This window comes from Aquarana catesbeiana, linkage group LG12, assembly GCF_042186555.1.
Source record: "Aquarana catesbeiana isolate 2022-GZ linkage group LG12, ASM4218655v1, whole genome shotgun sequence".
Taxonomy (NCBI): domain Eukaryota; kingdom Metazoa; phylum Chordata; class Amphibia; order Anura; family Ranidae; genus Aquarana; species Aquarana catesbeiana.
In genome coordinates, this window is record NC_133335.1 from 3,523,647 (window position 1) to 3,548,451 (window position 24,805).

Below are 24,805 nucleotides of genomic sequence, written 5' to 3' on the forward strand. Positions count from 1 at the left end.
GGGGGATAAGGATTACACAGGGGTGGGGTGGTAGGATACCAGCGATGGGGATTGTGATGAGGTGGGGGATGATGATGACAGGGGGTGGGGTGATAGGAAACTGGCAGTGGGGTACAGGAGAATGAAGATAACGATGATTACAACAGGGGTAGGGTTAGAAGTGGGGTTCATGGGGATGTTGATGACAGGAGGCAGGGTGATAGGATGTCAGAGGTGGGGTACATGTATTAACCTGTTGATGATGGCCAGGCGCCACCTCTGGCAGGTCCTCTATTACGGATTCGATCAGGGAGTTGCTCAGCCGATGCGGGGGCTATCCGAGCTCTGTCTGCACATGGCAGGAGATCCTTCGAGTGCCACAGAAGAGGAGGGGTCGGGGGAGGGAAATACATGGAGCCACTCACTGATCCTGGGCTCTCATGCAGTGGTCAGGGAAAATTAGTTGCAGGCACCGGGGGCTTATGCCCCAGATTATAGGCCCTGAGGGCACCGACCAGGGGACATTCACTCCCACACACACGGTAGGCAAATTAGGCGGCCGTGAGGCCTCTGGGAGTGAGAGACCTTACTCTACTATCCGAGACCATTTATTATGTGTAAAGGAGGCAAAATGTGTAGGTCACCTATAATCTAATTATCTTGTTACACAATATTTCCCTCCAAATTTTCTGCATACAGAGATCAGATACACTGATAGTGACTGCATTGTATAGTACAGAGGAGATTGTGAGCGTGACAGAAGTGGCACATTAATGTATTGAGTAATGAACTGTTCACCATTCTCCTTCCCCGATAATCTGTGTGAAGATAAATCCTGCACTATATACACATCACTCAGCATGGTGTAGGTGAATGAATCAGATCAGTATTGATTGAATCTTCCAATCACACATCACACCAGCCAATGAGAGGAGAGCAGATCCTCCTCCCCCCCCCCCCGGGTGGATAGCGGGAGGTTTGGTAACTCTGGGGGTTCAATACAAAAACAATAATTTCTTAAATAGTTATAAAATGAAGCTGAGTACTCATTTGTGTGTCACAGAGATACATTTTATTACATGAGATAAAGATACATTGTTCCAAGTATACAGTATATACCCGTCATATATACTACAGCACCCATAATTGTACTAATCTAACCACATGTGCTGATTGGACTTTTCAGTTATCATACAATCTTCTATGTACATGATCATATCATTAGCACACATTATTATTCCTGAGCACACATTATATCATTGAGGGCAGACACCCCGACATTGACCTTTTGTTGGGGGGTATTAGTGGCAGTTGGACATAAATCCAGCCTGGCCAATCACTGACTCCTCCAGGAACGAATGTCAGAGGTGTGTGCTGGTCCCCCGAGACATGACTTCAAGCAGATGAAAATCTTTTGAAGACCATCATATCTCTGTGGGGATCATTCTATATAAAACTGAAACATTAAAAACTTACGTTTTAATTATAGCATTATATCTATAATAATATATTACCCACCTGAACCCGTAATATATAGTCATTTGGGATCTCTATTGAGCCTTAACAGTCTGTCCCCTAAATGTATATAAGATATATATTGTTCTTGTATAAGAAGATTTATATACTCCCCACCATATATTGTATTGATTATTGATGAACAGGTTTTGATTTGCTCAGATAAATCTGTAATATGTTTTGTACATTAAAAAAATTCCTCAACTATAATCCCCGACCAGAGATCTATCATTATAAATTCTTTTCAGCTCCTGACCAATCACTTCTGTACAATCTGGATCTTCCATGTGATTAATATCTATATAGATGTGATTGGTCCTAACATGGGGGTTACACCAGACATCCTTCTAGAGCATCGTAATCTGACTGTGTGAGTTATCAGTATGCTTTCTCACTTGGAGTACGGCATGGAGGGGCTCGGTGAATTTGGTGGTGAAGGTGTGGAGAAGACGGAGGGGGTCAGAGAGCTCATAGAAGGAGAGCTGCCCCGCCTTATAATCCAGATAGACTAACAACCTGTTAGAGGTAATTGTGGGATACAGATGTTTGGTTTTACCATTGTGTTTCACCTCATATGAATCATTTGACCACTCGATTGCCCAGGACTTGCTGTTGTGTCCTATATATCCCCATTCTTTCCTTGTACTGGGGTAGCACATGCCTATCGCCCATATCCCTGATGTACTCCCCTTCACCTTCCAGAAATGTTGCCCTGAAGAAAATTCACATGTGCTTAAAACTTGATAATGTGTTAACCTGATGCCAGGGTTCCGTCGTTTCTGCTTCACATCAGTTGATTTCGCAATTTTCCGATCATCAGATATTTCTACATCATTAGCCGCAGTTTTTATATCCAGAGTTATATTTGTACCTTGTGGCAGCACAGGGAAAAGAGAGTCCTTCGTTTTGTTTATGTTTGATAATCCTAGCTGTAACATCATTGAAAGTACAAATTCATTTGCTTCACGCGTCTCATTATTGGCAAGTTCCATGTCTTCTTCGGTATGACCATCTGATTCCCGGTCTTGTAGGAGATTTATTGGATCGGCCGTGTTCAGCTTCAAAGTGCGTTCGATCTTCCTGGACAGCTCTTCCTTCTTTCTTTCCAGCTTCTGGATCAGCTCTGAGATGGATTTCTGCTCTGCCTGCCTGGAGAGCTCACTCTGGACACGTTTCTCCAGATCATCCACACGTTTCCTGATCTCTATAAACAGTGCAGTGACTTTCTTCTTTAATTCAGCTGTGTGTTTAGTAGCCGTTGCCTTGTGTTGGTGCAGATCCCGGACTCTCTTCTCAGTCTTCTCTCTCTCTTCTTTCAGTATCTGCAGATCATTTCTTAGTTTAGTCTTCTTCTTCTCATAGGCCATCTCCAGCCTCTCCACCTCATGTCCCCGATGTTCTCCTTCTACCATGCAGAACACACAGATACAGGTGGAGTCCTCTGTGCAGTATAACTCCAGGATCCTGTTATGTTTGAAGCATTTTCTGTTCTCTAGATCAGCCAAGGACTTCACCTTTTCAGCAATGTTAGAAAGATTTGTGTTCTTCTGCAGTTCAGGTCTGCCCAGAAATTTCTTCCTGCACTGGGGACAGCTGTATTCTTCATGATTTCTCTCTTTGGTGTCCAGATATATATTAATACATTCCCGGCAGAAGTTGTGTCCACAGTTCAGGGTCACAGGATCTGTATAAATGTTCAGGCAGATAGAGCACGTCAGATCTTCCTGCACATTTGCAGACGCCATTGTACCAAATATGAAAAAATGAAACTGAATTTTGAATGTATCGTTCAGGGCGTAGTCTGCTGAGATCTGGTTGGAAAACTGGTTTGCTAAAGTTTACATTGCAGAGAGAGCGGTCTGGTTATATGACATACCTCCCTGTGGCCATTATTGGGGCCCGTCAGCTTAGCTATCGGAAGATGCATGCCAGCTACAGAAGCGATTGTGTTAATGTTTCCATTGTTTTGTCATCAGTCAAAGGAACTCCCAATGTGACCCGTTTCTTGTCCGGCTGTCATGCTTCTTCTCCAGATCAGAGACTGACCACAATGCCTACTATTCCCCTTCAGGACGCTTTCCTGTATCTCATTCTGGTGTCATCCAACAGGACATGGACCCTCTGTTATAATTCAACTCTTTTCCCTTCCAGATCCCTCTTACCTTCCGTCAAGCCTCGCTGACTCCAAGCCCTCCTACAGCAACACCAGCCTTCGGTCATTTTAAATATATATAAATATAAAAAATGGTGTGCAACCTGGGGACAGTCCATGCTGGTCCATGCAGTAATGCTACAGGATCATCATCGTCAGGATACTTGCAATCTTGTCTCTGCCACAATATGTAAAAAATAAAGGTTTGGGTTTTGTTGTAGAGGATTGTGTGCAATGAGACATCAGTAATCTTTATCCTTGATGGGTGGGGTGGTGGGGTGGAGTTCCCCATTTTCCAGGGTAGCAGGACTGAAATTACCCTCTACTGTGGCCAGTCTTTGACTCTGTCCACAGAACATGGGAAAGGAAGGAAGAGAGCCTATGCGGGGGATGGAGAGAACCAACATGATCCCAGGGAGGAAAGCAGTAAGCTGTGAGACAGAGGGTAACTATCTACTGACCCCTGCATCATTTACTACAACCCCCTGGCTCTGTGTTACTCCTGACCTCTGCACTCTGCATTACTATTGACCCCTGAATTCTGTGTTACTACTGACCTCTGAACTTCCCATCACTTACTGACCACTCCACTCTTCATCACTTACTCCTTACCTCTGAACTCTGCATCACTACTGACCTCTGAACTCTGCATCGCTTCTGAACTCTGCATCGCTTCTGAACTCTGCATCGCTTCTGAACTCTGCATCACTACTGACCCCTGAACTCTGCATCACTACTGACCTCTGAACTCTGCATCACTACTGAACTCTGCATCACTACTGACCTCTGAACTCTGCATCACTACTGACCTCTGAACTCTGCATCACTACTGACCCCTGAACTCTGTATCACTACTGACCCCTGAACTCTGCATCACTACTGACCCCTGAACTCTGCATCACTACTGACCCCTGAACTCTGCATCACTACTGACCCCTGAACTCTGTATCACTACTGACCTCTGAACTCTGCATCACTACTGACCCCTGAACTCTGTATCACTACTGACCTCTGAACTCTGCATCACTACTGACCCCTGAACTCTGCATCACTACTGACCCCTGAACTCTGCATCACTACTGACCCCTGAACTCTGCATCACTACTGACCCCTGAACTCTGCATCACTACTGACCCCTGAACTCTGCATCACTACTGACCCCTGAACTCTGCATCACTACTGACCCCTGAACTCTGCATCACTACTGACCTCTGAACTCTGCATCACTACTGACCTCTGAACTCTGCCTCACTTCTGAACTCTGCATCGCTTCTGAACTCTGCATCATTACTGACCTCTGAACTCTGCATCACTACTGACCCCTGAACTCTGCATCACTACTGACCCCTGAACTCTGCATCACTACTGACCTCTGAACTCTGCCTCGCTTCTGAACTCTGCCTCGCTTCTGAACTCTGCCTCGCTTCTGAACTCTGCATCGCTTCTGAACTCTGCATCGCTTCTGAACTCTGCATCGCTTCTGAACTCTGCATCACTACTGACCTCTGAACTCTGCATCACTACTGACCTCTGAACTCTGCATCACTACTGACCTCTGAACTCTGCATCACTACTGACCTCTGAACTCTGCATCACTACTGACCTCTGCCTCACTTCTGAACTCTGCATCGCTTCTGAACTCTGCATCACTACTGACTTCTGAACTCTGCATCGCTTCTGAACTCTGCATCACTACTGACCCCTGAACTCTGCATCACTACTGACCTCTGAACTCTGCATCACTACTGACCTCTGAACTCTGCATCACTACTGACCTCTGAACTCTGCATCACTACTGACCTCTGAACTCTGCATCACTACTGACCCCTGAACTCTGTATCACTACTGACCTCTGAACTCTGCATCACTACTGACCCCTGAACTCTGCATCACTACTGACCTCTGAACTCTGCATCACTACTGACCTCTGAACTCTGCCTCACTTCTCAACTCTGCATCGCTTCTGAACTCTGCATCACTACTGACCTCTGAACTCTGCATCACTACTGACCTCTGAACTCTGCATCACTACTGACCTCTGAACTCTGCATCACTACTGACCTCTGCCTCACTTCTGAACTCTGCATCACTACTGTCCTCTGAACTCTGCATCACTACTGTCCTCTGAACTCTGCATCACTACTGTCCTCTGAACTCTGCATCACTACTGTCCTCTGAACTCTGCTTCACTACTGACCTCTGAACTCTGCATCACTACTGACCTCTGAACTCTGCCTCACTTCTGAACTCTGCATCGCTTCTGAACTCTGCATCACTACTGACCTCTGAACTCTGCATCACTACTGACCCCTGAACTCTGCATCACTACTGACCCCTGAACTCTGCATCACTACTGACCCCTGAACTCTGCATCACTACTGACCCCTGAACTCTGCATCACTACTGACCCCTGAACTCTGCATCACTACTGACCCCTGAACTCTGCCTCACTTCTGAACTCTGCATCGCTTCTGAACTCTGCATCGCTCTGCATCACTACTGACCTCTGAACTCTGCATCACTACTGACCTCTGAACTCTGCATCACTACTGACCTCTGAACTCTGCATCACTACTGACCTCTGCCTCACTTCTGAACTCTGCATCACTACTGTCCTCTGAACTCTGCATCACTACTGTCCTCTGAACTCTGCTTCAGTACTGACCTCTGAACTCTGCATCACTACTGACCTCTGAACTCTGCCTCACTTCTGAACTCTGCATCGCTTCTGAACTCTGCATCACTACTGACCTCTGAACTCTGCATCGCTTCTGAACTCTGCATCACTACTGACCTCTGAACTCTGCATCAATACTGACCCCTGAACTCTGCATCACTACTGACCTCTGAACTCTGCATCACTACTGACCTCTGAACTCTGCATCACTACTGACCCCTGAACTCTGCATCACTACTGACCTCTGAACTCTGCATCACTACTGACCCCTGAACTCTGCATCACTACTGACCTCTGAACTCTGCATCACTACTGACCCCTGAACTCTGCATCACTACTGACCCCTGAACTCTGCATCACTACTGACCTCTGAACTCTGCCTCACTTCTGAACTCTGCATCACTACTGACCTCTGAACTCTGCATCGCTTCTGAACTCTGCATCACTACTGACCTCTGAACTCTGCATCACTACTGACCCCTGAACTCTGCATCACTACTGACCCCTGAACTCTGCATCACTACTGACCCCTGAACTCTGCATCACTACTGACCCCTGAACTCTGCATCACTACTGACCCCTGAACTCTGCATCACTACTGACCCCTGAACTCTGCCTCACTTCTGAACTCTGCATCGCTTCTGAACTCTGCATCGCTCTGCATCACTACTGACCTCTGAACTCTGCATCACTACTGACCTCTGAACTCTGCATCACTACTGACCTCTGAACTCTGCATCACTACTGACCTCTGCCTCACTTCTGAACTCTGCATCACTACTGTCCTCTGAACTCTGCATCACTACTGTCCTCTGAACTCTGCTTCACTACTGACCTCTGAACTCTGCATCACTACTGACCTCTGAACTCTGCCTCACTTCTGAACTCTGCATCGCTTCTGAACTCTGCATCACTACTGACCTCTGAACTCTGCATCGCTTCTGAACTCTCTGAACTCTGCATCGCTTCTGAACTCTGCATCACTACTGACCTCTGAACTCTGCATCACTACTGACCCCTGAACTCTGCATCACTACTGACCCCTGAACTCTGCATCACTACTGACCTCTGAACTCTGCATCACTACTGACCCCTGAACTCTGCATCACTACTGACCCCTGAACTCTGCATCACTACTGACCTCTGAACTCTGCATCACTACTGACCTCTGAACTCTGCATCACTACTGACCCCTGAACTCTGCATCACTACTGACCCCTGAACTCTGCATCACTACTGACCCTTGAACTCTGCATCACTACTGACCCTTGAACTCTGCATCACTACTGACCCCTGAACTCTGCATCACTACTGACCCCTGAACTCTGCATCACTACTGACCCCTGAACTCTGCCTCACTTCTGAACTCTGCATCGCTTCTGAACTCTGCATCGCTCTGCATCACTACTGACCTCTGAACTCTGCATCACTACTGACCTCTGAACTCTGCATCACTACTGACCCCTGAACTCTGCATCACTACTGACCCCTGAACTCTGCATCACTACTGACCCCTGAACTCTGCCTCACTTCTGAACTCTGCATCGCTTCTGAACTCTGCATCGCTCTGCATCACTACTGACCTCTGAACTCTGCCTCACTTCTGAACTCTGCCTCACTTCTGAACTCTGCCTCACTTCTGAACTCTGCATCGCTTCTGAACTCTGCCTCACTTCTGAACTCTGCATCGCTTCTGAACTCTGCATCACTACTGACCTCTGAACTCTGCCTCACTTCTGAACTCTGCCTCGCTTCTGAACTCTGCCTCGCTTCTGAACTCTGCATCGCTTCTGAACTCTGCCTCGCTTCTGAACTCTGCATCGCTTCTGAACTCTGCATCACTACTGACCTCTGAACTCTGCATCACTACTGACCCCTGAACTCTGCATCACTACTGACCTCTGAACTCTGCATCACTACTGACCTCTGAACTCTGCATCACTACTGACCTCTGAACTCTGCATCACTACTGACCTCTGAACTCTGCATCACTACTGACCTCTGAACTCTGCATCACTACTGACCTCTGAACTCTGCATCACTACTGACCTCTGAACTCTGCCTCACTTCTGACCTCTGAACTCTGCATCGCTTCTGAACTCTGCATCGCTTCTGAACTCTGCATCATTACTGACCTCTGAACTCTGCATCACTACTGACCTCTGAACTCTGCATCGCTTCTGAACTCTGCATCGCTTCTGAACTCTGCATCGCTTCTGAACTCTGCATCACTACTGACCCCTGAACTCTGCATCACTACTGACCCCTGAACTCTGCATCACTACTGACCTCTGAACTCTGCATCACTACTGACCCCTGAACTCTGCATCACTACTGACCTCTGAACTCTGCATCACTACTGACCTCTGAACTCTGCATCGCTTCTGAACTCTGCATCGCTTCTGAACTCTGCATCGCTTCTGAACTCTGCATCACTACTGACCCCTGAACTCTGCATCACTACTGACCCCTGAACTCTGCATCACTACTGACCCCTGAACTCTGCATCACTACTGACCCCTGAACTCTGCATCACTACTGACCCCTGAACTCTGCATCGCTTCTGAACTCTGCATCACTACTAGAGTGATAAGTGTCCTTCGCGCTATCAATAGTGTGCAACACAAAAAAAGAATAAAAATATTAATAAATGAGTTGATTACAGCAAAAATCTAAAGTGTTCACAGTGACACAAATACAAAAATAAACAACAAGAATGATTTCACGCAGTGATCAAATTATCTGAGGAGTTCTCTCTAAATGTGATATAGTGAAACAATAACAGGACTACCAAAGTGCTTAAAGTGCATTCAATAAAAAAGTGATCATAAATTCATGACTAGTATAGATATATAAATATAAATAAAAAGACTGATGAATGATAACAAAGATGCTGATAAATAATGTACCAATAATAATCAATTGTGCAATATATAATAAATGGTCCAAAAAATAAAAGATGAATGGAAAGGCTAAGTCCTCCTGGGAAGTTGAAACGTCATACAATTAATTAAATGTGGTCTCCCAGAACTCCCCCTATCACGGTGTTGTTAACACCGGAGCTTTAAAGGGATTCCAGCAGAGGACTCTTAAGGAGAAATTTACAATCCACCTACTGACTACATACAACAGTGGCAATATCTGCAGACCCGAACTCACAGATGCAATAATTAATCAGCTTTGAGGTGAGAGTTCTGGGAGACCACATTTAATTAATTGTATGACGTTTCATATGGGCAACACCACTATGCTTTGCTACTAAGAAGCCAGCCATTGGAATTGCATTTTTTCCCATGTTCGTGACTTTTTAGTACAATTCAACTTACCAGGAGGACTTAGCCTTTCCATTCATCTTTATTTTTTGGACCATTTATTATATATTGCACAATTGATTATTACTGGTACATTATTTATCAGCATCTTTGTTATCATTCATCAGTCTTTTTATTTATATTTATATATCTATACTAATCATGAATTTATGATCACTTTTTTATTGAATGCACTTTGGTAGTCCTGTTGTTATGTTTCACTATATCACATTTAGAGGAGATCTCCTCAGATAATTTGATCACTGCGCGAAATCATTCTTATTGTTTATTTCTTTTCTGCATCACTACTGACCTCTGAACTCTGCGTCGCTACTGACCCCTGAACTCCTCTGCGTCGCTACTGACCCCTGAACTCCTCTGCGTCGCTACTGACCCCTGAACTCCTCTGCGTCGCTACTGACCCCTGAACTTCTCTGCGTCTCTACTGACCCCTGAACTCCTCTGCGTCGCTACTGACCCCTGAACTCCTCTGCGTCGCTACTGACCCCTGAACTTCTCTGCGTCGCTACTGACCCCTGAACTCCTCTGCGTCGCTACTGACCCCTGAACTTCTCTGCGTCGCTACTGACCCCTGAACTCCTCTGCGTCGCTACTGACCCCTGAACTCCTCTGCGTCGCTACTGACCCCTGAACTCCTCTGCGTCGCTACTGACCCCTGAACTCCTCTGCGTCGCTACTGACCCTGAACTCCTCTGCGTCGCTACTGACCCCTGAACTCCTCTGCGTCGCTACTGACCCCTGAACTCCTCTGCGTCGCTACTGACCCCTGAACTCCTCTGCGTCGCTACTGACCCCTGAACTCCTCTGCGTCGCTACTGACCCCTGAACTCTCTGCGTCGCTACTGACCCCTGAACTCCTCTGCGTCGCTACTGACCCCTGAACTCCTCTGCGTCGCTACTGACCCCTGAACTTCTCTGCGTCGCTACTGACCCCTGAACTCCTCTGCGTCGCTACTGACCCTGAACTCCTCTGCGTCGCTACTGACCCCTGAACTCCTCTGCGTCGCTACTGACCCCTGAACTCCTCTGCGTCGCTACTGACCCCTGAACTCCTCTGCGTCGCTACTGACCCCTGAACTCCTCTGCGTCGCTACTGACCCCTGAACTTCTCTGCGTCGCTACTGACCCCTGAACTCCTCTGCGTCGCTACTGACCCCCTGAACTTCTCTGCGTCGCTACTGACCCCTGAACTCCTCTGCGTCGCTACTGACCCCTGAACTCCTCTGCGTCGCTACTGACCCCTGAACTTCTCTGCGTCGCTACTGACCCCTGAACTTCTCTGCGTCGCTACTGACCCCTGAACTTCTCTGCGTCGCTACTGACCCCTGAACTCCTCTGCGTCGCTACTGACCCCTGAACTCCTCTGCGTCGCTACTGACCCCTGAACTCCTCTGCGTCGCTACTGACCCCTGAACTCCTCTGCGTCGCTACTGACCTTTAAACAGGCGCTCCAATGTCTAATGTTGGGATGGAGCCCCTTCAGTGTAGCTCCACAGATACTGTTCTCTGTACATTTCCTATTCAAAAACCACACTATGTAAGTTGACTCAGACGCTATTAACCACACCTCCTTAAGCCACACCCAATATTCAGTGCAATGAAAAGAACACCCCACTTTTTTTTTTTTTTTTTTGCACACTTTGATTTTTTTTTTCTTGAGCAATGGGGCCCAAATTAAGATTTTGCACACAGGCCCTCTGCTTCCAGATAACGTCCCTTCTGAACACTTCTCTATCCTCATAGGCACCATTGTTGGATGAGGAATGGAGCTGACATACTCGGTAGAATGTTGCCTTTTGGCACATAGGGGGAGATTTACTAAAACTGGAGGACTCCGAATCTGTGCATCTGTGCAAAGTAACCAATCGGCTTTTAACTTCAGTTTGTTCTATTGAGCTTTGACATTAAAACCTGGAAGCTGATTGGTTACTATACAGAGCTGCCCCGGATTCTAAGTGCTCTAGTTTTAGTAAATAAGCCCATATGGGTTTTGTAATGCTGTTGTGGGATACCCAGTAATGTGTACAGCTGGACTAAGGAGGGGATAGATATGGTGAGGATCAGACATTAGAGTCAGTGAACTGGTAATACTGCTCAGGAAACATTAAAGTCTATTATAACCGTTAGTAAGTTAGGCTGATATCATGCAAATAATCCCACCCCCCATGCTGGCATATTTCAAAACGTATCTGCTACACCTGTGGTTGGGGGGGGGGGGGGGGGGGCGGGGGTGCGGTCGCTCAAGGTGTGCTGTAGGGCCTCCAGTTACAAAAAAGAAAAAATGTTGGGTAGCTGCCTTACAATGTTTTTTCTATATGTATAATATGGAGATACAGTACATATTGTATTTACACCGTGTTGCTGCTTCTGGCCCCCCCCACATTGGCAGTTCAGAGCATGGGAAGACTCAGCTCTTGTCACATGACACAGCCGAGGGGAGGGGCTTCCCTCACTTTGAACCACCACTGCATCTGGTAAGGGAGGGGGTAAATATTTATATAGGGGGAGGTCTCTGCTGTGGAGGGGGTGGGAGGTCTATACTGAGGGGAGGGCCTGGATGGAGGGTGGTCTGTACTGAGGGAGGAGAGGGGACTCTACCGGGAAAGGGGGGTTCGTACTAAGAGGGGTGCTATAATGAGAACTGAGGGGTCTGTACTGAGTCGGTGGGCCGTAAAGGGGGTGTCTTTACTGGGAGGGGGGGGGGGGTTGGGGTTGGGGCTGTGGTACCTGTACTGGAGGAGATTTGGGGCTCCCGGGTAAATCTGTACTGTGTGCCCATATGGTCTTTGGTGGATGTAGGGGGGCTGCGGGAATTTATATTGGGAGGAGAGAATCATTTTTGATTGCATTCTACACTTCACTCCTAAGCACTATACTCTGCGTTACACACTCCTACACTGTCATGTGCATGTCTGACCCCTGCACTCTCTATAATACACACTCCTGACCCCTGCACTCTCTATAATACACACTCCTGACCCCTGCACTCTCTATAATACACACTCCTGACCCCTGCACTCTCTATAATACACACTCCTGACCCCTGCACTCTCTATAATACACACTCCTGACCCCTGCACTCTCTATAATACACACTCCTGACCCCTGCACTCTCTATAATACATACTCCTGACCCCTGCACTCTCTATAATACACACTCCTGACCCCTGCACTCTCTGTAATACACACTCCTGACCCCTGCACTCTCTATAATACACACTCCTGACCCCTGCACTCTCTCTGCACTCTCTATAATACACACTCCTGACCCCTGCACTCTCTATAATACACACTCCTGACCCCTGCACTCTCTATAATACATACTCCTGACCCCTGCACTCTCTATAATACACACTCCTGACCCCTGCACTCTCTGTAATACACACTCCTGACCCCTGCACTCTCTATAATACACACTCCTGACCCCTGCACTCTCTGTAATACACACTCCTGACCCCTGCACTCTCTATAATACACACTCCTGACCCCTGCACTCTCTATAATACACACTCCTGACCCCTGCACTCTCTGTAATACACACTCCTGACCCCTGCACTCTCTGTAATACACACTCCTGACCCTGCACTCTCTGTAATACACACTCCTGACCCCTGCACTCTCTGTAATACACACTCCTGACCCCTGCACTCTCTGTAGAACACACTCCTGAGATCTGCACTATAAACACTGTGTTGTACATTACATATTCCTGATCACTGCACTCTGTGTACATTATGTACTCCTGAAGGTGGGCTGTGTGTAGAAAAACATATATAATGGAAGAGTTTATTTATTTTAAACTATTGTACTGAGGTTTGTATGTGTCTGTTAGACTCTTGCTTTGTGGCACATTACCAAAAGTATATGTTGTGGGTAAAAGGACTACAACATATATGTGTTGTGAATAAAGTGAAGGCTCAGGTTTTATTGAACCATTTCCCTTTAAGCCCCTCCCACAGACAGCACAATTTGGCCACACCCACTATTTAGCGCAGTGCATGCTGCTTTATTACTGAAATTAATTTCTTGTGTATGGTAGAGGAAGGTGGTGTTAAATGATTGTCACTGGGTGCCAGATATGCTAGGTACAGCACTGGCTGCACCCACAGAGACAGATTAAAGCATAATGGGGCCCTAATCAAGCCCCCCCCCCCCGCTAAATCCATTCCATTCACATTGATAGGAGATTGAATAGACACAGAGAACTCGACCCCATCTACTTTCTGCCAGTATGGTTCCACAAGTGGCAGTTGGATAGCACAAAAGTACCGTGTGATCCGGTTGCAGTGTGTGCACTACTTTTCGTGCAGTGTGATTTTAGCCCATTAAAAAATGGATGGGCTAAAATCACACTGCTCAAAACTGCATGTGAATCGCACAGGAACCGCATAGCATTCACATACAGGTCCTAGTTTGAATGGGCCCCAACTGCCTATCCTCCCATGTGAGGTGACAGATGGGTCCAGATCTGTGACCTGTTATGTGATCCCTCTGCCTTACTGCAGGGGGTTGTAGATGGACCCTCTGGACATGCATTGGGACGGGTGGGGGGGGGTGAAGCAAGTGGCAAGTTTATGTATTTTAGTAATGGATTGAGGATATTTAATCTCCTGTCTTTTGTTCTGGAAGGTGTGCCCCTAATAATCTGTGTGAAGGTGAATACTGCACTATATACACATCACTCAGCATGGTGTAGGTGAATGAACCAGATCAGTATTGGCTGAATCCTCCAATCACACCAGCCAATCAGAGGAGAGCAGATCCCCCCCCCCCCCCCCCCCCCCGATTACCAGATCCCCCCTGATTACAGACATTCAGTTCTGGGTGAAGAGCATTATTAAATAATTATTTGCCTAAAATGAAGCTGAGTACTCATTTGTGTGACACAGAGATACATTTTATTAGATAAAGATACATTGTTCCAAGTATATAGTATAAAGTATATACCCGTCATGTATATACTACACCACCCATAATTGTACTAATCTAATCACAGACTATATACTGATTGGACATTTCAGCCACCATACAATCTTTTTTTATACATGATCATATCATTACCACACATTAATATTCCTGAGCACACATTATATCAGTGGGGGCAGACACCCTGACATCAACCTTTTCTTGGGGGGGTGTCAGTGGCAGTTGGATATAAATTCAGCTCAGCCAATCACTGACTCCCCCAGGAATGAATGTCAGAGGTGTGTGCTGACATTTGAGGCATGAAGACCTCCAACCAGATGTAAATCTATCAATGGCCATCACATCTCTATGGAGATCATTCTATATTAAAACATAAAGGAAAAAAAGGATTCAAAACAAACCTGTAACATAAAACATAATAATAGTATTATATCTGTTATGTATCTATAATACAAAATCACCCACCTGAACCCATAATACAGTATATAGTAATTTTGTATCTATATAATGAGCCTTAACAATCTCTCCCCTAAATGTATATAAGATATACATTGTTCTAGTATAAGAAGGCTTATATACCCCCCACCATATCTATATTTATTACTGATGAACAAAATGGTTTTAATTTGCTCAACTAATTTTGTAATATGTTTTGTACATTAAAATATTCCTCAACTTTAATCCCCGACCAGAGATCTGTAATTACAAACTCTGTCCAGCTCCAGACCAAACACATCTGTACAATCTGGATCATACATGTGATTGGTCCTAACATGGGGTTATACCGGGCATCCGCCTAGATCACCCTAATCTGACTGTGTCATCAATATGATACTTTCTCAGTTGGAGCACGGCATGGAGGGGCTCTGTGAAGGTGGAAAAGATGGAGGGGGTCGGAAAGCTCATAGGAGAGACGCCCGGCCTCATAATCCAAATTTGTGTATTGCTCCAGGATCATCGGCGTCAGGATACTTGCAATCTTGTCTTTGCCATAATATGTAAAAATAAAGGTTTGCGTTTTTGTTGTAGAGGATTGTGTGCAATGATACATCGGTAATCTTTATCCTTGATGGGTGGGGTGGTGGGGTGGAGTTCTCCATTTTCCAGGGTAGCAGGACTGAAAATACCCTCTACTGTGGTCAGTCTGTGGCTCTCTCCACTGAACATGGGAAAGGAAGGAAGAGAGCCTATGCGGGGGATGGAGAGAACCACCATGAGTCCAGAGAGAAAGGCAGTAAGCTGCGAGACAGAGGGTCACTATCTACTGACCTCTGAACTCTGTGTCACTACTGACCCCTCACTACCGACCCCTGCACTTTGCGTCACTGCTGACCCCTACACTCTGCGTCACTGACTCCTGAACTGGGTCACTTACTACTGACCCCTAAACTCTGCTCCTGCACTCTTCGTCTCTGCTAAAAGACAGAGAAAAGCACCTCTAAATGCAGTAGTTAAAAGATTTATTACAGGCTCAATGGGATTAAAAACACTTAAAAGAGAGTAGGAGGTCATCGGCATATAATGAGTAGTCCTCATGCGAATCGCTACAATCCTCGTCTGCATCACTACTGACCCCGGAACTGTGCGTCACCGCTGACCCCGGAACTCTGCGTCACCGCTGACCTCGGGACTCTGCGTCACCGCTGACCCCGGGACTCTGCGTCACCGCTGACCCCGGGACTCTGCGTCACCGCTGACCCCGGGACTCTGCGTCACCGCTGACCCCGGGACTCTGCGTCACCGCTGACCCCGGGACTCTGCGTCACCGCTGACCCCGGGACTCTGCGTCACCGCTGACCCCGGGACTCTGCGTCACCGCTGACCCCGGGACTCTGCGTCACCGCGGACCCCTGGACTCTGCGTCACCGCGGACCCCTGAACTCTGCGTCACCGCTGACCCAGGAAATCTGCGTCACCGCCGACCCCCGAACTCTGCGTCACCGCCGACCCCCGAACTCTGCGACACCGCCGACCCCCGAACTCTGCGACACGGCGGACCCCCGAACTATGCGTCACCGCTGACCCCCGAACTATGCGTCACCGCGGACCCCTTAATATATACTGGACCCCTTAATACGTACTCCCTAGTCCTTCACTATACGCTCTATGTTGTACATTTCATGCTCCTCGCCACTGCACTCTGCAATATGACATACTCCTGACCACTGCACTCTATGTACATTATGTACTCCTAAAAGTAGGCTGTGTGAAAAAAAAACATACAGTATATAATAGAGTTAAAAAAAAAAAATTGTAACTATTGTGCTGAGGTTTGTATGTGTCTGTTAGACTCTTTCGTGTGGCACATTACACAAAAAGCATTTTTTTGTGGGTAAAAGGGCCTGTGGCATATTATATAGAGTGAGAAGGCTCAGGTTTTTCAGGTTTTATTGAACCTTTGCACTTTAAGCCCCTCCCACTGACAGTGCATTTTGGCCATGCCCAACATTTAGCGCAGTGCATGCTGCTTCATTACTGAGATGAATTACTTGTGTATGGTGAAGGAGGGGGGTGTTAAAAATGATTTGTCCCTGGGTGCCAGAAATGCTAGGTACACCACTGGCTGTACCCATAGAGACAGATTAATGCAGAATGGGCCCTAATTGAGCCCCCGTCACCCCCCCCCCCCCAAAAAAAAAAAAAAAAAATCCTTTCCATTGACATTGATAGGAATTGCATTAGGCACAGAAAAAGTCACCCCACCTACATTGTGTGTATGTGAGGGTCCCATCAGATACCAGCAGGTGAAGGAGGCGGCACATTTATGTATTGAGTAATGAAGTGAAGATGTTTAATTTCCTGTCTCTTGTTCTGGAAGGTGTCCCCCCCGATAATCTGTGTGAAGATGAATCCTGCACTATATACACATCACTCAGTATGGTGTAGGTGAATGAACCAGATCAACATTGATTGAATCTTCCAATACAGGAGTGTCAAACTCAAGTCCATCGCGGGCCGCATCAGCATTATTGTCGCCCTCAAAGGGCCAGTTATATGTTATATCTTTAAAACTAGATGTCCAGAGCACCCCCCACCCCTTACATGAGATATCAAGAGTCCACCACCCTACCTTACATCACGGTGCAACCCCCTTACTTTGTGCTGCTGCCAGGAAGAAGCTGGGGGCGGAGTTAGGAAGCAGAACGTGCAGGGTCTGAAGGGGGACCAGAGGAGGGATGAAGTCTACTGAGACCAGGGGAGGCGGAGACAACGGGGCACTGCTGCCCACTGCTGCCGACTGCTGAAACTGGGACGTGGGTGTTGAGCAGAGACCTACCTTTCCGTGGCTGCAAGGAAGAGCACAAGATCTGGCGGAGGAGTTCTGTCCTTCTCTTTGCTGTTGACTGCTGAGACGAGGTGGGGGCAGAGACGAGGAGGTTACCGCAGCTACAGGAGAGGTGCGAGGGCCACGTGAAATGGTCTGGAGGGCCAGATTCGGCCCGTGGGCCTTGTGTTTGACACCTGTGCTTTTATACATCACACCAGACAATAAGGCCAGATTCACACCTATCGCATTTTTAGTGCTTTTTGCACTTTGCAGATTTGCACTACAGAACGCGTTCCATAGGAAACCATGTTGAATGGACTGTAGTGCAAATCTGTAAAATGCAAAAAGCACTAAAAATGCAATAGGTGTGAATCCAGCCTAAGAGGAGACCAGATCCACCCTGATTAGAGACGTTCAGTTCCAGGTGGATATCATTATAAAGTCATTCCTTACCTAAAATGAAGCTGAGTACTCATTTGTGTGTCACAGAGATACATTTTATTACATGAGATAAAGATACATTGTTCCAAGTATACAGTATATACCCGTCTGATTGGACATTTCAGCCACCAATAATCTTCTATATAAATGATCATATCATTAAGATGATTATTCCTGAGCCCACTAGTTAATATCTTTGGAAGCAGACACCCCGACATCGATCGACCTTTTATTTGGGGGGGTCAGTGTCATTTAGACATAAATCCATCCCAGCCAATCACTGGCTCCCCCAGGAACAAATGTCAGAGATGCATTCTGAGACACAAAGGCCACCAATCAGATGGAAATCTATTGATGGCCAATCACATCTCTGTGGGGAACATTCCCTATAAAACTGTAACATAAAATATCATTATTATAGCATTTTATCTGTAATGTATCTATATTCTATAAAATCATTTTATATCTATATAATGAGCCTTACCCATCTCTTCCCTATATAAGATATACATTATATTACCAGAAGTATTGGGACGCCTGCCTTTACACGCACATGACATCCCAGTCTTTGTCCGGAGGGTTCAATATTGAGTTGGCTCCGCCCTTTGCAGCTATAACAGCTTCAACTCTTCTGGGAAGGCCGTCCACAAGGTTTAGGAGGGTGTCTATGGGAATGTTTGACCATTCTTCCAGAAGAGCATTTGTGAGGTCAGGCACTGATGTTGGATGAGAAGACTACAAAAAGTGAGCCGCTGCCCCCATCTATACCTGGCCTATACAGCAAGGAGCATTGGAGGGCAACACATGACAAAAAAACAGCCAAGGAAGGACAGGTTAATTTGGTTGCTCACAAACTGGTCGGTAAGTAGAGCTTGGATTTTTCCTTGGCTGTTTTTTGTCGCTTGTTGGATGAGAAGGTCTGGCTCGCAGTCTCCGTTCTAATTTATCCCAAAGGTGTTCTGTCGGGTTGAGGTCAGGACTCTGTGCAGGCCAGTCAAGTTCCTCCACCCCAAACTCGCTCATCCATGTCTTTATGGACCTTGCTTTGTGCACTGGTCCAAACCATTTGGTGGGGGGGGGGATTATGGTGTGTGGGGTTGTTTTTCAGGGATTGGGTTTGGCCCCTTAGTTCCAGTGAAGGGAACTCTTAAGGTGTCAGCATACCAAGACATTTTGGACAATTTCATGCTCCCAACTTTGTGGGAACAGTTTGGGGACGGCCCCTTCCTGTTCCAACATGACTGCACACCAGTGCACAAAGCAAGGTCCATAAAGACCTGGATGAGCGAGTTTGGGGAGGAGGAACTTGAATTAGAGCAGGAGACTGCAAGCCAGGCCTTCTCATCCAACATCAGTGCCTGACCTCACAAATGCTCTTCTGGAAGAATGGTCAAACATTCCCATAGACACCCTCCTAAACCTTGTGAACGGCCTTCCCAGAAGAGGTGAAGCTGTTATATCTGCAAAGGGCGGAGCCAACTCAATATTGAACCCTCCAGACTAAGACTGGGAGGTCACTAAAGGTCGTGTGTGTAAAGGCAGGTGTCCCAATACTTTTGGTAATGTGTATATTATTCTAATATAAAAAAAGCTTATATACCCCCCACCACACCTGTATTATATTTATTTTTAATAAACAAAATTGATTTGCTCAGATCATTCTGTAATACTGTATTATGTTATTTATTATTTTGTTATATTGTACAATAAAATATTCCTCGGTCAGATGAAAATCTATTGATGGCCAATCACATCTCTGTGGGGATCATTCTATATAAAACTGTAACATAAAATATCAATGTAATAATAGCATTATATCTGTAATGTATTTATATTAATACATTATTACCCATCTGAACCCGTAACATATAGTCATTTTGTATCTGAACAATGACCTGTAGAAAGGATTCCATCATTGGGAGGAAACTATTCAGTCTCTGGTCACTCATGAAGACACTTGGCCACTCTATGAAGTTGGACGAGAAAAGGTTCAACCATAAACGGCGTAAGGTGTATTTTACTGTTAGAGTGGTGAGGATGTGGAACTCCCTTCCACAATCAGTGGTCACAGAAGGAAATGTAGCCATTATAAAAAATCCTTAGATCTATTTGAACACAATATTCAGGGTTATGGGATAATGATAGGGACATAATACTCACACACGTTGAACTGGATGAACTGGTGTCTCTATTGAACCTTCCCGACTATGTAATTATATCTCCCACCATACCTGGATTGTATTGATGAATCTGAACCTTTAATATCTAATATTGTACATTAAAATATTCCCCAATGATAATCCCAGACTAGAGATCTATAATTACAAACTTTTGTCCATCTCCAGGCCAACCACATCTGTACAATCTGGATCCATACATGTGATTGATGTCCATCTAGATGTGATTGGTCCTAACATGGAGTTGCGCCAGGTGTCCTTCTAGATCACCCTAATCTGACTGTGTGAGTTATAAATAAGATCCTTTCTCAGTTGGAGTACGGCATGGAGGGGCTCGGTGAAGGTGGTGGTGAAGGTTTGGAGAAGATTGGGTGGGTCAGAAAGCTCATAGAAGGAGAGCTGCCCGCTCTCATAATCCAGATAAACTAACAACCTGTCGGAGGAAATTGCGTGAGACAGAAGTTTGGATTCTCCATTATGTAGCATCTGATATGAGTGACCTGTCCTCCCGATCCCCCAGGACTTATTGTTTTCTCCTAACCAACCCCCTCTTCTCCTCATACTGGGGTACCCCATCCCTACCACCCATTCCCCCGATGTACTGGTCTCCACAACCCAGTAAAGCTGCCCTGAAGAAAACTTATTGGCGCTCAAGACCTGAGAAGAGTCAAACCTGTTGGCAGTGTTGGGTTGTATCTGCTTCACATCGGTGGACACGGCAGTTTTCTGGTCATTGGATATTTGTACGTTATCAGCCGCAGTGTTCATATCCAGAGTTATTCCTGTAGCCTGCAGCGCAGGGAAATAAGTGTTCTTCATCTTTATTATGTCCGCTAAACCTTTTCTTATCATCGTGGATAAACCGAAGTGTGACCTGACTGAAGCGAGGAATTCGTCTAGTTCACCCGTCTCGTTCCAGCCTAGACCCGTGTCCTCCTCAGTGTGTCTATCTGAGTCCCCGTCCTGTAGGAGAGTTATTGGATCGGCCGCGTTCAGCTCCTCTAAGCGTCCAATCTTCTTGGACAGCTTGTCCATCTTTAGTTCCAGTTTCCGGATCAGATCAGAGACCGGGTCCTCCTGCTCTGCCTGCTTGGAGAGCTCACTCTGGACTCGGTTCTCCAGGTCATCCACACGTTTCCTGATCTCTTTAAACAATGCAGCGACTTTGCCTTGTATGCCCTCTCGGTGTTTCCTCGCCATTCTCCTGCGATTGTGCAGGTTCTGGACTCTCCTCTCCGTCTTCTCTCTCTCTGCTGTCAGTATTTGCAGATTGTTTCTTAGTTTACTCTTCTTCTTCTCAGAAGCCACCTCCAGCCTCTCCACCTCGTGTATCCGGTGTTCTCCTTCTACTATGCAGAACATACAGATACAGGTGGAGTCGTCTGTGCAGTATAACTCCAGGATCCTGTTATGGTCGGAGCATTTTCTGTTCTCCTGATCAGCAGAGGATTTCACCTTTTCAGCAATATTGGAGAGATTTATATTCTTCTTCAGTGAAGGTCTGTCCCGAAATCTCTTCCTGCACTGAGGACATCTGTAATCTTCATGATTTTTCTCTTTGATGTCCAAATATGTCTTAATACATTCCCGGCAGAAGTTATGTCCGCAGTAGAGGGTCACAGGTTCCGTATAAAGGTTCAGGCAGATGGAGCACGACACATCTTCTTCCATAACTGCAGATGCCATTCTAGCCAGTATGAAGAAATAAAACGTAATCGTATTATGAAGAAATGAAACTAAAAGAGAATACAGGGAAACGTGCCAGATATGAAATGTCCTTCCTGCATTCTGTCATTGTTCACAGAAACGCCTATTCCTTATGACGGGGCTCTCCAAACTATGACCCCTGGGCAACATCCGACCCACATAGTTGCCAACATTTCAAAAAAAGTTCCAGAGACACTTTTCTTTTTTTTTTTTTTTTTTTTTTTTTTGCTGTGCATTCAGGGCGGGTTCACATTGGTATGACATACACTCTGACTTGTATAAATCAGTGGTTCCCTATGAGAGCCGTCTTAACTGGTCCAACTTTGGGAGAACATGTCCGACTGGTCCGACTTTGGGAGAGAATGTTGCATGACTTGTATAAATCAGTGGTTCCCTATGAGAGCCGTCTTAACTGGTCCGATACAAGTCGGTCTGAAAAAGGTTGCTGAAGTACTTTGGGTCCGACTTTGGTCCTACTTCAGCCCATTGAATATCATTGAAGTTGGATTAAAGTCGGATCATCATCTTAACTGATTCGACTTTGGCATGTGACTTGTACTCTAAGGATCTTGAAGGGGAAAACCCCATGCCAAATTTGTTTTGTAATAACGGCGTCTGGTTTCACCCCTCCAAGGACCATACCAGACCCTTCAGTCTGCTATGAATTTTAAGGGGAATGCCCACGCCAAAAAAAACAAGAAAAAAATGGCATGGGACCCACCAAGATCCATATTGAACCCTTATCCAAGCACGCAGCCCGGCAGGTCAGGAAAGGGGGGGACGAGCGCCCCCACCCCCTCCTGGACCATACCAGGCCGCATGCCCTCAACATGGGGGGGGGGGGGGGGTGAGTGCTTTGGGGAAGGGTGGCTCTGCACTGCCCCCACCCCAAAGCAGCTTGTCCCTATGCTGATGGAGACAAGGGCCTCTTCCCCACAACCCTGGGAGGTGGTTTTGGGGGTCTGCAGGCGGGGGGGCTTATTGAAATCTGGAAGCCTCCTTTAACAAGGGGACCCCCAGATCCTGGCCCCCCCCCCACCCTATGTGAATGAGTATGGGGTACATTGTACAGCGGGAGTTAGCGTCGGGAGAAGAAACGGAGGAAGAACCAGCAGAAGAAGAATACGGTGGAGAGAGAAGAACCGGAGGAAGAACCGACAGCGGAAGAAGACCTCAGCTCAGCTAGAAGAACCGGAGGATGAAGACCTTACTGGAAGGAGAAGAGACTCTGGAGCTGCTTTATTAAAGATCTTTGTCAAAAAGTGAGTTGTTTTTTTTTTTTTTTGACACTTTTATTGGGTGAATGGGTATGGGTACAGTGTACTGCTTACTCATTGAAGGTGGGGGTGGCTGGGATCTGGGTGCCCTTGTTAAAGGGGGCTTCCAGATTTCAAGAAGCCCCCCGCCCCTGTCATCAGCATGAAGTATAGCGTAATGGAGGATTTTTTAGAATCCCTGTTAGGTTTTGTTTGCCATCTGTTCTGTGTCACATTGGGGAGAATTTCCTTCATTTCCTGTTGCATAGCCAAAACAGGAAGTGCAGAAATCCCTTTTAAGTGTGGTGTGTCCCCATTGGAAGATTTTCCCCCTGTTCCTGTTTTTAGTGACAACCAAAAAATTGGGATTTTCTTTCCCAGTGATAACAGTAAAGAGGACAACTAGAAATGGTAAACCTCCCTCTCGGGCACAGAGAGCAATAAAAATCTGACAGGGGGTCTAATCCCTCTCCAGTCCATCCAACACTAGAAAACAAAAAGAAACACGGACTTGTGAGAGCAGAAAAAAAGACTGTGGTCAATCAAATTAGCCCTTTTTTTTTTGTTTTTTTTGTTTTAAACTTCCTTGTCTTAAGCATGTTTGAATCCTTTTACTGTTGTCTGCTGGAAGTCTATCCCAAGCATCAACTACTCTTTTGGTAATAGTAATTGATGTCTGGAATAGACTTTATCCATATCCCACAGCCAGATCATTTATATGCAAAACTTCCTGCGGCTCATTCATATGAAGCATGGGGATTTGCATATGAATGAGCTGTGGGTACACTGTAGCAGAAGAGCTTTTGTGGGACCAGGCTTCTGCACATGGGACTTCGTTGAAAATGTGGGACAGTCCAGCACAATCCGGGACTATTTGGAGACGTGTGTCTAGGTATTGCGCACTGAACTTTTTGTCTACAGTTACACTTTTTATTACTGAAACTTTTCTTTTATCTGAGAATATATTTGATTTTCCTCAGCATGTTTTATTCCACCTACTGTTAACTACCGTACTCATTGCCTCTACCTGAAGTCTATTCCAAGCATCAACTACTCTTTCAGTAAAATAAATAGTTGATGCTTGGAATAGACTTCATTCATATGCAAATTCCACAATCAGCTCATTGGTATGCGAAACCTACTGTGTCTCATTAATCTGCAGTGAGGTGATTTGCAAATGAATGAGTTGTGGGAACACTATAGCATGGGTGAGACCAAACCTCTATATATGGGACTCCGGTGAAAATCCAGGGGCGTCCAGCACAATCCGGGACTATTGGGAGATATACGTCTAGATATTGAGCAGTGGGTTTGAGATGTTTAATTTTTCAGGCCTCTGTACATGGGACTCTGGTGAAAATCCAGGGCCGACCAG

The 24,805-nt window shown here is 46.2% G+C and overlaps 2 protein-coding genes across 2 annotated transcripts; both read right to left on the minus strand.

Moving 5' to 3' along the window:
• Positions 1 to 1,028: 1,028 nt before the first annotated feature.
• On the minus strand, positions 1,029 to 3,301 carry LOC141114558 (tripartite motif-containing protein 60-like). Its single transcript, XM_073608322.1, has one exon. It carries the CDS (start codon positions 3,237 to 3,239, stop codon positions 1,842 to 1,844), a length of 1,398 nt encoding a protein of 465 aa, XP_073464423.1. The 5' UTR covers positions 3,240 to 3,301; the 3' UTR covers positions 1,029 to 1,841.
• A 15,008-nt stretch (positions 3,302 to 18,309) lies between these two features.
• LOC141113823 (zinc-binding protein A33-like) lies at positions 18,310 to 22,744 on the minus strand. Its single transcript, XM_073607135.1, has one exon. It carries the CDS (start codon positions 22,151 to 22,153, stop codon positions 20,729 to 20,731), a length of 1,425 nt encoding a protein of 474 aa, XP_073463236.1. The 5' UTR covers positions 22,154 to 22,744; the 3' UTR covers positions 18,310 to 20,728.
• Between the last annotated feature and the right edge of the window lie 2,061 nt (positions 22,745 to 24,805).

Coding starts and splice junctions, on each gene's coding strand:
- LOC141114558 (XM_073608322.1), bottom strand. CDS start 3,239: ATGGCGTCTGCAAATGTGCAGGAAGATCTGACGTGCTCTATCTGCCTG.
- LOC141113823 (XM_073607135.1), bottom strand. CDS start 22,153: ATGGCATCTGCAGTTATGGAAGAAGATGTGTCGTGCTCCATCTGCCTG.